The following is a 15,451-nucleotide window of genomic DNA, read 5'->3' on the forward strand; positions in this document are numbered from 1 at the left end:
ACGTGCAAACAAAAATAAAAAATCTGCACTGCACCGGATCTCGCGTGGTAATAAGGATGTTTGTATGTATGCAATATCAATCCAGCAGTGGATTGAGAAAGGGAGCTGTAAATTATATTACATCGTTTTATGACGTTGATGCGGTCAGTGAACTTGACCAGGGTGCGTTGAGCCTGAAGGCCGCGAGTCACTTGTGCCCCCTGCCGTATAAATTAGGGCAAACACGATGGCAATTATTGAGTGGTCGGTGATGCACAGCATTTTGCCTGCTTACTGCTGATTGTGCAATATATTGTATTGCGCAGGAATAAAAATATTTATAAAGCAAACGTATAAATAAAACATGCGCACATTAACGCATTGAATACTTTTACACCGTTAAGAGGACATTTATCTTGTAAACCATGAACAGAACATTTTGGGGTTTATTTGGAAAACCATAAAACATTTTCACACAATGCCTAATTTAAGCGTGGTACAAAAAAAAAATCGCTAAATATTTAGAAAACACAATTGTGTGATAGTATCAATGCCCTTTACCTTGCAAAGCAGTTTGTAATTTTAGTTTTTTTACAAATTTGGCTATTATGTACCAGTCAATAATATCACTTCAGACAGCCTAGAGGCCACACACTTGAAAATCTCAATAAATAAATACAAAACACACAAAAATGTTAACAAAATAAATGTAACATTATAACCTGGTAAAATTCGAATCATTGTTCAAATGCATATTCATCATAATTACCGAATTACACTAATGCTCATTCACATAACCTGAACACTGCTGTAATATGCAACGTTTGGAAAATGTATTCCTTAAATATTTTGTACGTGTCAATTGCATCAGTCATAAATTCCACTTAACCAGTGCAGTTGCTTCACTCTCTACAAAAGGATGATACTTAAATTGGAGAAACTTTTAAGGAAAAAATTGAGAATCCAAAAACCTAAAATGCGCTTCAGAGTGAGAATCACTCTGTGAGTCTCTGCACTCAATCCGTGTGCGCTGAGAATCACTCTGAAGCGCTGGTCAAGGCAATGCACCTGTCATCTTTGTTTAAATTCGCTCAGTCGATGAGAGTGACGTACACCTCGAGCCAATTATTAACGCTATTACCAAGACCCCAATAAAGCCCTCATGTATTGCTTATAAGTAAGAAATAACGCGGTCAGAAACACATCCCCATGTATATACACTATGCCTAATTATTAACTATTTTAGCACTGTTTCGATTTGCTCTCACTTCTACAGGAACACATTTTGAGCGCTAAGAGAAGTCTGCCTCTATTTTTAAGCATGTTTCATGACGAAAAGGCCGCTTGTTTTCCAATTCGCAAGATGAATGTGTATTTTACATTGTGCACGTACAACTGTGGGTAATTGGCCATCCATTCCAGCTGAGCAGAGTTCCAAGTTAATCAAGTCTAAGAAGCTTTGCAGTTTGACAGATTCGTTTCTTAAGTAGTCCTTACTTTGTCATTGTGGTGACGTGACAGTACCCATACATGAGCATATGTGCCACGCCTGGTTGTTTAGCTAAACAGCAGCCTAGCCTCCTGGAGTTGTGTATCTCTGCACTCAATCTGTGAGTCTCTGCACTCAATCCGTGTGCGCTACGTGTCTAACGTGGGGATGCTGGCGATCGGTGGGAAGAAGGGGTGTCCGTGAATGCAGTTGCTGATTCCGTCCGGCAGGAGGCGCCTCATCCTGCACAGCTTCTCTTCCATGTCTTCTCGCACGAGATGCCGTGGCAATTGCCGCGCCATGCGCACTGCCTCACCCTGTTCAATCATTGTCATTAATCTTGTCAGTAGGAACAACAACAAAAACTGAACCGTCACGGAATGCATACAATACAAATCCACCTTGGGCTGAGGGGTGTTTTGGTTTCAAGTTTATTTTGTTTCACCAGCTGAGAATTCAAGAGACTGGGATAGTCTCATTTGCAAGTGACCTGCGGCATCAGTCTGCCGGAAGGGACAACGATCACTATGTATAGAGTCTAAAGGAGTTAATTTGATGGTAAATTTGTAATCTTGACATCTGCACACAACGTCCTACTTTTGCGACTGACGAGAGGGAGTTTTTCACGTCCACTGTGAAGCAGCCGGTGGATATTATTAGTATTATTACTACCATGGCTGTTACACCTGCAGTGGACTAAGTACGCACTGGAATGTGTACCTGGAGGTAGTTGACGAGCTTGAGAGGGCGGCAGTGCTCGACCTCAGTGGCATGCTTGTGCAGAATGGCATCGAGAACCTCGCCCAGGTCAGACACTCCGTAGTAAGGCAGCGATGTGGCCAAGCCCTCCAACTCCGCCTCCCACTCACCGCTCACCCCATCTATGCCAGACAGGGCAGGGGGAAGGTATGTTCAACCGAGGGACTCAATCACGCAGATTAAAACTTTGCTGATTTGGACACACATTATTTCATACAAACTACTGTATAAGCTCTACAAATGCTATGCAAGCTGTAAATAAATTATAATTGTATCTGATGAGTAATATGTTTAGGTTCACTACATTAATGTCCTTGACTGGAAAGCCGATTGTCAAAAACTTAAACATGCAGGAGCGTAACTATCCTGGAGGCAGGGGATGCCTTGGCCCCCTCTGGTGGCCAAAGCTATGAATTGGGGCCCACTTGACAATCACCATGAGCGCCCCCCTACAGCGTTAAATGTTCGAGACCTTGAGCGTAATGATGTGAGGCAGGAGGAGCCGCGATATATAATAGCCTAGCTGTGACTGTGCAGGACAATCAAATATTGTGGCCCTACCTGACCAATTGCCCCGCCTCTGAGATGACAATGTAGTTATGCCACTGGATATATGGTAATCATTCTATACATTTTTATTTACGTTTTGATCACCAATTAATTACATGATTATCACCACCACTAATATACATTATAAGAACATGTTATATCTGAATATAATCTGCTTCAATTTAAACTATAGCATAGGGTCACGATAGGTATCTGACGCTCCCACTTGTCAAATGAGGAAAACAAAGGGCCAGTAATAAGGTTTCATCGGATGCAGTGGGCAAATGCAATTGATGTGGCCTTGCACTCACTGTTCAAGATGCGCACGTGGAAGCCGTTGGCCAGCAGCCTCTGGTCGGTGATGTAAAGGGAAGGGTCTGGTGGCCTCGTCTCACTTTGCAGGCTGGGCAGGAGTTCCAGGTATTGTGAACTACCAAGCAAACTGCATGCACATGGAATATTATTTAACTTATGGATCAAAGCTACGCATAATACATCTGTTTAACAAGTTAAATCTGCTGTGGTGGTCCCTGTGCCATAATGACCTCTGGTTGAGTGTGATGGGGATGCCAAGGTTCTCGATGGGCAGGACATGGCTCTGCAGAAGGCGCCGATACAGCATGGCCTCCTCCAGACGAAAATGATTTATTGCCACCAGGGAGTTGCCAGTCTGGCCCAACCAAGCGCCACGTGAGCCCAGCGGCATTAGCAACTTCACTGGCTTTGGACCATCATCGGATTTCTGGAGATAAGAAAGAGGATCATTAACAAACTTTCTGGTAGTTATACCATTGACTGAATTAACACATACGAATGTAAAGTAGCATTAAAGAAACATTAAATCTTAACTGTGCAGTGCTAAATACATATTGGGAAATTCAGGAAAAGGTCACTTCAATTAAAACGAATGTCAGCTTAAACATTGTCTCCCTTAACAAAGGACTTAAATATTTCAATGGGCTGTCGGCCCTCTGATTTTAATGAAAGTTATAATCTTTCACAGCCCAGTATTTTTGTAAGTAAAACTTGAAACTATATTTCGATATCGGTCAGCACATGGAATTCACAACAATATTCATACCTGTGACTGGCTGTACTCCCTGAGTAGCTGCAGCTTCTGCCTAATGGACGGCAAGGAGAAGGGCACCTCCCGAACGCAAGGCAGAACGGGAGCCTGGGCCACGCTCTTAGGCGCCAGCAGCAGCTGATCCAGACGGGGCTGGTTGTCTGGAGGGGAGATGGCATTCATCTTGCGTTTGTGAACCCCGTTCCTTGCTGCTGCTTTTGGAGTGCTCACTTGCCTGTTGTCACCCTGCTGGTGCTTCTTCTTGGAATACAGATTTGCAGCCATCTCCAGCTGTTTGTTGTAGTTTTCCAAGTCCTTGGTAGCCTTATCTTCATACCTGAACATTAAAGTTGTTAAATGCATTACAAGTATCCAACATAAAAACAAATTATCTCTACACTTTAAGTAACAGTTATATGGTCACACATTTTAGGGAAATGCATTTTACATGGTAAACAAATATACTATACGCAGTAAATGCAGTGTCCATTGTTAAACTGAGAATGCGTGTGTACTAGAAGTACTTAAATAATGTGAATACAAGGACAGGTACAATGCTTTTTCTTGCATTGTTACAATTGGGATTGTTAGATCACCATTAAAAGCTGCTAAAATGCTACGTCAACAAGCATTTAGTTTTTTAACCATTAATCAAGTCAAGAGTTTTGCTCCACTGTAGGGGTTTGCCTCTAATAACCAATAATCTACTTTCGGACGTCCACTATTTACGTTGCTCCTATTTGTCGTTTCCCTATAACGTCGCCAACGAAAAGGGGAATGTAATTTGATAAAAAATGCATCGATTCACTACAAGGTTATTTTGAAAGAATTTAAAGAACGCAGTTGTTTGGGCAGCGTGCGCGACAATGCACCACGCCACAGCACCCCCTAGCAGGAACTCAAGTCTCGGTGTGGACAACATCGCCATACTGCACATTGTACCCCCCTCTCTAAATCTCCAGCGCCATCTCTGGTGCGTACCCTGCATTAACTTACATTATACATTTAAATGTTACATATCTTTTTGGGTTTTTTTATTTTTGGTACTTATTTTTTCCCCCACAAAATTTAGAGTCAATGGAAAATTGGTTTCGATTTACGTTATTTCGCCAAACGTCGCGTTTTACAGGGACGTATCCCCGATCGATAATTGTGAATATTTCTTCATTTCATCGCCTTCACAATTAGTTCTCATTCCTCCCGACTTCACCCTCGCTGCCCCGTGATGCAGTACAAAGATGTGTCCACAAGGAGGGGTAGCCACAACCTCCGGCGCAGCTCGGGTGGCAGCTGCTCCCACTCGTCGAACAGCAGGATGCGCATCTCCTCAGGGCTCGCTCCCGGGTTCTCGGCCTGCAGGTCGGCACGTCGCTCTTTCAAGAAGAACTGCCTTGCCTCCTGCGGCTTACGCACCGCACGGTTGCCCAGCAGGTCGTACGCCGTCGACTGTCCAACCTTTCCATCGAGAAACCCAATCTTTTTTCTGGGGCTTTCCACGAGACATAGACAACAACAATATGCTGTAGTGGCAACTAGAAATGTAATATCCCTCTGGGTTATTCAAACCATGCAACATATGTTTGGTATTTTGTATTAAAAATAATTGCTTTCCTCAGCTTTTTCACAACTACAGAGGGAATATTGATTTCTGCATGTATACAATGAGCCCAATAACGTGATCATCAATCATATCAATGACATAACCATACCTTTTATTGAAGCTGCTGCCACCAGTACTCGTGAAAATATTTCTCTCTCCCGAGTCTGCAGATTCGAGGCCAGGGGTGTACACTTTCACGGGCTCCAGAGGACAGCCTGCAGAATCCTTCAGCCCTGTGCCTCGACTCCAGCTGTCTGCGGTAAGCTCCGGAGGGGATTTTGCTATTCCCACTTGATTATCACAACTGGTTTCTCGTTCTCCAAATGTTTCCTTGAAGTTGGGCTGTTCATTTTCTATTTCCTCCAGCTCCGTCGCAAGACTGCCTACACTCTCAGAGAGTATCAGGCCAAATTCATTTGTATTAACAACGGGGCAGTCATGCCCAAGTCCACTCACTGAGGACTCATCTGGCTTTTTACTCGTATAAAGGCAGTCACCTAAAATGTCATCAAGATTATCGAGTTCTTGATTTTCACCAACAAATGTATTAACACTTGTATTATTGGAAATGGTAATGCTTTTTGTTTCAGTATTCTCACCCTTACTTCGATGAGACAAAGGTGTTGGTAATGTTGTTGTGATATCAACTTGGGGGTCATCTGTCTCTTTGTAATTTTCACAACTTATGCCTATAGAGGCTACGGAAGCCATTCCTTCAACTTGTTCTTCATTTTGAACATTGAGAGGCCCATACACCTGCAGCAACATTTCATCCAGCTCAGCAAGGATAGCCTCCTGAAAAGCATACAACCATGAAGTCAATAACCTGATGGATTATACAAAACCTAAACAATTATCAATGTTTCGATTTAAAGCTTTCGTAACTGCAGGGATTAATCTTCTTGGTTCTTTCGGTAAAGTCACGTAGAAGGGAAATAATAAAGTAATAAAAATAAAACATAATAAAATACAATTGTATACAATTGTAATAAAATTGTATTTTATTATGTTTTAATGGTAATACAATTGTATTTTATAATGTAAAATTTGTATTATTGTTTTATTTCCCTTCTACGTGACTTTACCGAAAGAACCAAGAATAATTATCAATGTATTGAAAAATTGCCTGCAAATGCCCTTTCAGAAATATTATAAATGTACCATAATCATTGTAGATAAAATATGTGTCAGAGCATATTTGTCAAACAGCCACCACTATAGAGAGAAAAACATATGCAAAATATAAGTTCATATTATTGCAATGCATCACATCAATCATTAATTCTGGTATGACATGGTCAATGTGAAGCAATCCAGGCAGTTGTGCAGCATGAGCTGAATCCACGAAATAAACGGGTTTAAATTCATGGCAAGGCTAAGTGACAATCCTGTGGACCTCACCTTGTTGTGCAACATGACTTGCATCTTGTCTGGAGTCAGGTTGACATCTATGGTATTCGCGGGAATGCTCAGGCTCAGGAAAAAGACAGGGTAGTGGGTGTGTGTGGAGCTGCTGGGTGACGTGTTCCTGTAATACTGCCGCACTAACTGCACACAGCAGAGGGGAAGAATGAAACGCACCAACATGAAGCTCAAAAATGACTGCTCACCATAGTCAACCATAGTTACTGCAGTGTTGTATTTATAAATGACTCAATGTGTAGTGGTTATATACATATGAAAACTTTCTGACCTTGAGTAGGTCTTTGTAGTGCACAGGACGACCATTAATGGCAACGAGGCAGCGATCACTGCCGGTGCTGCTTGTGATTCCAGGATCGGAGCCAGGTTTTGGCACAAACCCACTAATACTCAGCTGCCACACACAAGTGCACACATTTGTTTAACACATTCAGAGTTATTGTATTTGCTCCATACTATCACATTGCATTTGCTGAATTCATAGTTGAGTGTTAGTTTGCAAACGCTCTGCGGTGGGACCTGCATGGTGGACGCTTGGTGCTGCACGGGTATCATGCCGCCCATCACAGTGGTGCCCAGGCACCGCAGCAGAGCAGTGCGCTGATCCGCCACGCGCGGCTTCTGCCACACCACAGCCTGCAGCAGGCATCGCCACATGTCAGATGTGGCGAAAATGACAACGAAGAAGACGGAAGCTTGTGTTGCCTCCGAAACGTTGTAATTTTTATTGTTTTATTTTTATTAATTTTAATTTAATTTTTTACCTACGTGACTTTACCGAAAGAACTAAGAGTATGACAACGAAGGTCACAGTGCAAGGCCTGCCTCCAGCAAACACCATGACCATTGTTTTCTATTCTATGTAATTGACCTATTAATTTGCTCACACTTATTCGAATTTTTGACCGGGCGTGCAATGTCAAGCGATAAATAGGTGGAAAAACAGCAATGTCTTAATCTGTAAAAAAAAACACAGAACAATGACGCAACATGCCTTGTTGTGAGCGAGGGAGAATCTGATGTCTGGGTGAATGACTCCATATGCGACAAAGAGGTCCTCAATCTTCTTCAACTCTTCTTTGCACTTTTTGGCCGTTGAGTAAAACTGCTTCCGTACAGGTAGGTTCTTGAACAATTTCGTGATGCACACCGTCGTACCTATGGACATTTTGAATATATAATTGTAAAACGTGAGCTATACAGAACAATGCATTGCTTATCCCAGTATGTATGTAAAGCGTAAATGTAAAGAGCATCACCTTTTCCTAAGTGAGAAGGTTTCTTTGACGTAACATGGCCTTGGGAATCCAAACTGTATATCATGCTGACCTCATCTTCAGCTGTACAGGTTGTGATGGACACCTACAAAGCATTATCAGTTGCACTCATAAAACAGAAATCTGTACAGATAGAATGAAGTGTGCAGTGAGAAAGCTGTCTATTCAGCATTAATACATGACACCACGTCAGATTACAAATGTTACATTCTACCTCAGTGACGACAGAAATGATTTGTTATTTAATTCACATGACCCAATGTCTTCCACTGCCTGGCTTCAACACTGCCATATATAACACACCACCGACTGAGCAATTCTAAGTTGTTCCTAAATATGGCCATAAATTACGTCTAACACAAGTGTAAAACAACTCTTTAACATAATACTCACATTCTGATCAATGAACATGAAGTACACGTGGCTAGTTTTCACGAAAGAGCGCAAGGCAGCCGCATATGAAGACACAAACCTCGGCAACAGCGCAGATGGAGCCCAGGCCCTCCCCTCGGAAGCCATACGTGGCGATGTCCTCAAGGTCCTCGTGGCTGCTGATCTTGGAGGTGTAGTGACGCACAGCCATGAATTGTGTATCTTCACTTCTCACGCCATCTCCATTGTCTCGTACCTCGATTTTGTCAAACCCATAATTTTCCTGGAGAGATGGGCACAACACTCCAACATCAACTCTTTTGTCAAATGTCACCCATACTCAAATCACTTGAAAATGCATGTCTCTATTTGTTGCCCTGAGCCAGTGGTGAAAATTCCACATTTTTATGGTGGGGAACCTGTTTCTCCATAAAACAACAGCTGACTTGTGAGAAAATAATACTCGATTGAGATTTAAAGCAAATATTACACCATTCATCCAGGTCTCCCTAATGAAAGGAACATCTTTATCAGCTGTAACCTAGTTAGGTTCACTATCTCTAAAGGCAAATGCAATGCTTTTAAGTAATGTATAAAGTTTGAATACTTGGAGCCAGTTTAACTTGTATAAACCATCCACAATGATCCCAAGGACAGCTGTGAAAAGTGAGTTGGTACAGATTGCTATCTTTGACATCAACCACAACTTCCTTTTGGCAAAGCTTTCCAGTCTTTGGAGTTTCTAGCAGAACACACACTTGAATATGACCATATTTTCCAAACATACCTCATAGGCTTTTTTGTTTAAAGAATATAATGGATAGCATACCACAAGACTGAGTTCCAGGCCCTTTCCTCTGCATTTTCCCAATAGAAGGCACTATGGAATGGTTCCTTGTAAAAAAAAAAAGCTGGAACATAAATGTTACTTCTATTCTATGCCACCATTTGCAGTACACCAATGGATGATGGCCTCCAACATGGTTTTTTTTTTACCAGACTTGTCAGTGTAGGGTAGAGAAGGGTAGTTGGGCCGGACTGGTTCTGATATCACTTGCCACTGATGTTTTCAGCGGTTGGGAATAAATCTCAAGTTAGCCGGGTTCATGAGGCAACGCTCAAAACACTGCATCACTGTGCTACCCCAGAGGTTAAAAACATGTTTTAAACTGTTCAGTTATCAGTGAAGCAGCCCTGGCCTCGGCTGGGTGTCACGGACCAGCTTGGTCTCCACGCTGGTGGCGTGGGCATCCAGCGAGTTCTCCAGTAGCTCCTTGACGACGCTCCACACCGAGGAGGCCACCTGCGCACTCGACAGCAGCCGCACCGTCTCCGCCGACAGCTGCTTCATCACAATCTGGTCGGGAGGAAGCGGACGCGAGAGAGCACATGGGGCAAAGGGAAGAAGTTCATCGTATCGCATTGTTTACGCTAATGGGTATGCTCATTAAGTGACAATTATTTTAGCGTGTCGCTTGAACACTTTAGTCAAACGTGATTTGGTGATACTGCATTGGCGTTGATGCAAAAGCACCGACAAAAGCTCACATTTTTCAATAACATTACCCTAAAACGAAACATATAAAACAGATGGTGTTTGTGGAAATGGCAAATCGACTTTAGCAACGACACGCAAGAAAGAGAAGAGCAGGCGACAGGGGAGCTACGGTGTTAACATCGCGCACGCGGCGGCGTTACCCCGCGGGTTGTCGCGACTGCAAGTTCCGCACCACTTTGGTTGGCGCGCGCGCGCGAATAACACGTGGGGAAAGTGACGTCATCACGTCAAGCTAGGCCGGTGGACGTTTAGCTTCCGGGGACGTTTTGATGCTAGTGACGTCATCACGTTAAGCCAGGTCGGGGGACGTTTCGCTTCTGCGGACGTCATCACGTCAAGCCTGGCCGGGGACGTTTTGCTGCTAGTGACGTCATCACGTTAAGCTAGGCCGGGGGACGTTTCGCTTCCGGGGACGTTTTGATGCTGGTGGCGTCATCACGTTACGCCAGGTTGGGTTAAACGTCACGACGTTAGGTTTGTTTAATGACGTCATCATCCGGTTGAGGGACGTTTCTTTGCAAATGGCATCGCCGCGTCGACGCGTTTTAGCGAATCCCCTCGCGCCTTCCACGCATTATTTATAGATTGTCCACTGCAGCAAATTATTTCTTGCTGTGACTGTCCTACCAGATGATGGAGGCTTGTGTTGCTTCCGAAACGTCGTGATTTAATTTAGTTATTTAAATTGTAATTTTATTATTTTTTTATTTTCACCTACATGACTTTACCGAAAGAAACAGAGTATGCATTATTTCTATTTATTTTCCCGTAGTTTGCTTACCTTGTCTCTATCTTACTCTTGTATCCTGGATTGCATTTTTTGTTGATGTAACTTGCTAAAAAAGAGCTTTTTAGCTCATCGGATTCTTCCAGGAAAATGTTTTTCAAATTTTGCTGATGGCATCATCACGTTAGCCGATGACGTAGGCACAGCAGCACGTTACGCTGGATTCGTCATCACGTTGCGCAATTTGCCGATGACGACATCATGACGTTAGAAGCGTTCCACCTCTGGGGGGGTGATCAAGTTGGTGTCAGCGGATGTCTCGGTGACGTAACTCCGCTATTACAAGTCGACAACGTCACGCCTCGCAAAAAACACGGGCGGAATTTTGAACAAATTACTGGCGTCAATTGTTTTTTTTGGCGGTTTTCATTCAGCGAATGATTTTGTTTGATTTTATTCTGCAAGCTTTCTCTTATTCTTAGGTTTTTTCGGTAAAGTCACGTAGGTAAAACATCAAAATTAATGAAAATAAAATAAAACAAAAATCACGACGTTTCGGAGGCAACACAAGTCTCCGTCATCAGGTGGGACCGTCACAGCCGAATTAGCTGCATCAAGTGAGGCAATGATTCAAATTGTAATCCTTTATAAGCAAGTTGAAGGGGGGAGGAGAGGGGGGGGGGAGCTCATCAGAATGTGGTAGCCAATGAATGGAACGTATCGGGAGGGAGGGGGGCGGGGCTCAAAGACAGCACGGAGCGCTAAGTACAACGCATCGGGAGGGGGAGGGGGGAGCGGGGCCAAAAAAAGGACGACGGCTTGGACGCGGTTGCTGCTGCACACGCCAACACAATGGACAGAGAGGGGGAGGGGAGGCCTGATACACATGATAGACAAAAGAACGAAAATGCCCATGTTTATACCAATGCTGGCTGAACAATGAAGAGAGTACTGTTAAACAACTGGGGATGTTAACACTCGGTAAAGTAAAGTAAAATAGTGTCTGTCAGATAAGATGGTCCAAAAAAGTGTAATTAAGTCTTTTTTTGCGTGGTTGATAACATCTTTCCAATGATTACTAAGTTTGTACCCATCATCACGGTTGAAATGATGTCTGTGTTTGTATATTTGTATGGCTTCGTGTACAAACCTTTGATGGTAGCCGGGAGGTTTGCAGAGAACCTTGGTCTCGGAAAAGACAATTTCATGAGAGCCCACCGAGTTGTAGCAATGATCGGCAACGGCAGAAGAATCAGTTCTGCCGTGTTTCAGATCTGACTTGTGCTCGCGGACACGATCAGAAACATGACGTTTCGTTTCTCCAATGTAGCAATCACCACAAATGCAACTCAATTTGTAGACTCCAGGATACTGTAAGTCAGGAACGACATCCTTCACAGATGGAATCAGATCACGGATTTTATGCACTGTACTGAATCGGACTTGGATCTTATGTTTGTTTAGAATTTTGGAGATCTTTTTGGTCACGCCTGCTATGTATGGTAACGTGATGGTTTTGGTCGGAGTTTCATGTGGCTGTTTCTGTGTGGTGGGAGAGACAGCTTGGCGGATAGTACGGTCAGAGTATCCGTTCATCCTGAGGGCCCGATGTACATGTCTTAATTCACCGGTCAGGTGGTGTTTGTCAGAAATGCCATGGGCTCTGTGGTATAGCGTTTTGATGAGAGAATTCTTTTGAGATGGGTGGTGGTGGGAATCCGGTTTCAAGTAGGAATCTGTGTGGGTGGCTTTCCTGTAGACAGAATGTCCCAAGGATCCGTCAGGCCTCCTCTCAAACAGAATATCCAAGAATGGTAGTTTACCGTCTTTCTCCACTTCCATGGTGAATCTGATGGATGGGTGTCTAGAATTGATGTGGTCCAAGAAGTGGTTCAATGCTGGGAGGCCATGTGGCCAGATGACGAAAGTGTCATCCACATACCTCTTCCACAGGGAAGGACGCAGGGTGGATGTCTGGATGGCGTCTTATTCAAACTTTTCCATGAACATGTTGGCTATAACTGGTGACAAAGGGGAGCCCATAGGGGTACCCTCATTCTGTTTGTAGAAGGTGCCATTCCAGGTAAAATAGGTGTTGGTGAGGCAATGCCTAACCAGCGCAGGTGCATCAGAATTCAATCCATGTTGGACTAAGTCCTCAATTATTGTTAGGGTGTCCGGTACTGGGACTTTGGTAAACAAAGATACTACATCAAAGCTGACGAGGATGTCATCAGGAGATAGTACCATGTCCTTAACCATAGAGACTAATTGGGTTGAGTTGAGTACTGCCGAAGAGGTCTTGCCTGTGAAAGGGAGCAGAGTATCTGATAGAAAACGGGCTAGTTTGTACGTAGGAGAGTTTATCGTCGACACAATGGGTCGTAGCGGGGTGCCTACCTTATGGATTTTGGGAAGACCATAGAGTCTGGGAGGTCTTGCCGCCGATGGTTTTAGAGAGGGACGTTTGCTTGGTTCGATTAGGGAAGTCGAACTCGTGATGATACTGTTGGTTTTCGTCATTAGGCTTTTAGTGGGATCGTTTTTCATTTTAGAGTAACTCCCATCATTAAGAAGGTCCAGGATTTTGTTGTTGTATGAATCTTTATCCATGATGACCGTGGCATTGCCCTTGTCTGCCGAGAGGATGACTATATCATCTCTCTTTTTTAGGTCCGCGAGTTCAGAGCGTTCGTTTTTGCTGATGTTACTAGTGGGTTTCTTAGCATTCTTAAGAATAGTAGCTATTTCAGCTCTTGCTACATCCGCATGGATGTGTCCTATGCCTCTGAAGGCTACATCAATCTCAGAAATCATATCCTCTACTGGTATATATTTAGGGGTGACGGCGAAATTTAGTCCTTTGGCCAGTACCGTTTTTAGAGTGTCAGAAATTGGGATGTTACTCTGATTAATCACGGTCTTGTTAACATCCAGCTTTGCGATGTGTGGCTCTGGTTTCTTCTTAGATAGGAGGTTGAATTTAGAAATCAGGTTAGCTTTGCATTTGGCTGACATTGAGTCAGCAGAAGCAGAAGTCATGTTATCAACGTGGTTCCAATCAGAAGGTGACATTTTTTGTGTTAACATTAAATGTGTTTGTAAGAGAGTCTTGTCTAAATTATTTAGTTCAGATCGGAGTAACCTTATTCTCTCCGAGATTAGTGATAGGCTAGCTTTAAATAAGATCTGTTTAGAGTTCGGTGAGGACACAGCAGCGGATGTGAGTGTGAAAGCGATGGGTATTACCTTGTTATCTCGGCATCTCTTGAGGAAGGCCAGCGTCTCGAGAAGCTGTGACTTCTTGTCTCGTTGTCTGAGTTGCATTTGTGGTGATTGCTACATTGGAGAAACGAAACGTCATGTTTCTGATCGTGTCCGCGAGCACGTCAGATCTGAAACACGGCAGAACTGATTCTTCTGCCGTTGCCGATCATTGCTACAACTCGGTGGGCTCTCATGAAATTGTCTTTTCCGAGACCAAGGTTCTCTGCAAACCTCCCGGCTACCATCAAAGGTTTGTACACGAAGCCATACAAATATACAAACACAGACATAATTTCAACCGTGATGATGGGTACAAACTTAGTAATCATTGGAAAGATGTTATCAACCACGCAAAAAAGACTTAATTACACTTTTTTGGACCATCTTATCTGACAGGCACTATTTTACTTTACTTTACCGAGTGTTAACATCCCCAGTTGTTTAACAGTACTCTCTTCATTGTTCAGCCAGCATTGGTATAAACATGGGCATTTTCGTTCTTTTGTCTATCATGTGTATCAGGCCTCCCCTCCCCCTTTCTGTCCATTGTGTTGGCGTGTGCAGCAGCAACCGCGTCCAAGCCATCGTCTTTTTTTTGGCCCCCCCTCCCCCTCCCGATGCGTTGTACTTAGCACTCCGTGCTGTCTTTGAGCCCCGCCCCCCTCCCAACCGATACGTTCCATTCATTGGCTACCACATTCTGATGAGCCCCCCCCTCTCCTCCCCCCTTCAACTTGCTTATAAGGGACTAGCGGAAGTACCCGGCTTTGCCCGGGTGAAAAATATATTTCTTAAAAACCTTACATATATATACACAGATACTAAGGTATTGTCAAAGCCCGGTGGGCTGTTTGTACATTTCTCCACCAACAAATATATAAGAGGCTTTCACAAGTCCAAAAAGTTGTAGAAAATGTGGGGTAAATAGTTGATGTCAAAAGGTTTCCGAAAATTGCGGTCTCCCCCCCCCCCCCTCAAAAAATATCTTTACCCCTCGTAGGTATTTATACTAACAACACCTTACATACAACAGAGGAAGTGGTATCTATTGACTCTGTAGTAGTATCTACTGACTGTACCGTAGTATCTACTGAGCCAGTAGTAGCTACTGACTGTGTAGTAGTATTTAGTGACTGTAATAACTACTGACCATAGTAGTATTTACTGGGCCTACAGTAGTATCTACTGACTATATACTCGTAACGACTAACTGTATAGTATCTGCTGACTCTATAGTTGTATCCACTGACTATAGTAGTAACTACAAAATCTATAGCAGTATCTACTCACTCTATAATAGTATCTACTGACTCTAGTAGCTACTCACCGTGGTAGTATGTATTGACTGTATAGTAGTATATACTGACTGTAGCAGTATTGACTGAC

The 15,451-nt window shown here is 43.4% G+C and overlaps 1 protein-coding gene across 3 annotated transcripts; it reads right to left on the reverse strand.

Annotated features, from left to right (window-relative positions):
- Window positions 1–385: 385 nt before the first annotated feature.
- On the reverse strand, window positions 386–10,267 carry PMS1 (PMS1 homolog 1, mismatch repair system component). 3 transcript variants are annotated; one of them, XM_078870706.1, is made up of 16 exons: window positions 10,062–10,175; window positions 9,733–9,870; window positions 8,614–8,796; window positions 8,124–8,226; window positions 7,859–8,022; window positions 7,384–7,500; window positions 7,136–7,258; window positions 6,844–6,990; window positions 6,042–6,237; window positions 5,552–5,825; window positions 5,110–5,331; window positions 3,858–4,179; window positions 3,322–3,518; window positions 3,088–3,218; window positions 2,189–2,349; window positions 386–1,785 (listed from the first exon to the last, which is right to left on the reverse strand). In XM_078870706.1, the coding sequence occupies exons 1-16, from the start codon at window positions 10,092–10,094 to the stop codon at window positions 1,618–1,620; spliced, it is 2,679 nt and encodes an 892-aa protein (XP_078726832.1). In that variant the 5' UTR covers window positions 10,095–10,175; the 3' UTR covers window positions 386–1,617. The 3 variants fall into 3 exon arrangements, with proteins under 3 accessions (XP_078726832.1, XP_078726825.1, XP_078726818.1); XM_078870699.1 differs by lacking the exon at window positions 10,062–10,175 and adding an exon at window positions 10,212–10,267 and having other exon boundaries at window positions 5,552–6,237; XM_078870692.1 differs by having other exon boundaries at window positions 5,552–6,237; window positions 10,062–10,176.
- Window positions 10,268–15,451: the final 5,184 nt, after the last annotated feature.

This window comes from Lampetra fluviatilis, chromosome 2 (assembly GCF_964198595.1).
Source record: "Lampetra fluviatilis chromosome 2, kcLamFluv1.1, whole genome shotgun sequence".
Taxonomy (NCBI): domain Eukaryota; kingdom Metazoa; phylum Chordata; class Hyperoartia; order Petromyzontiformes; family Petromyzontidae; genus Lampetra; species Lampetra fluviatilis.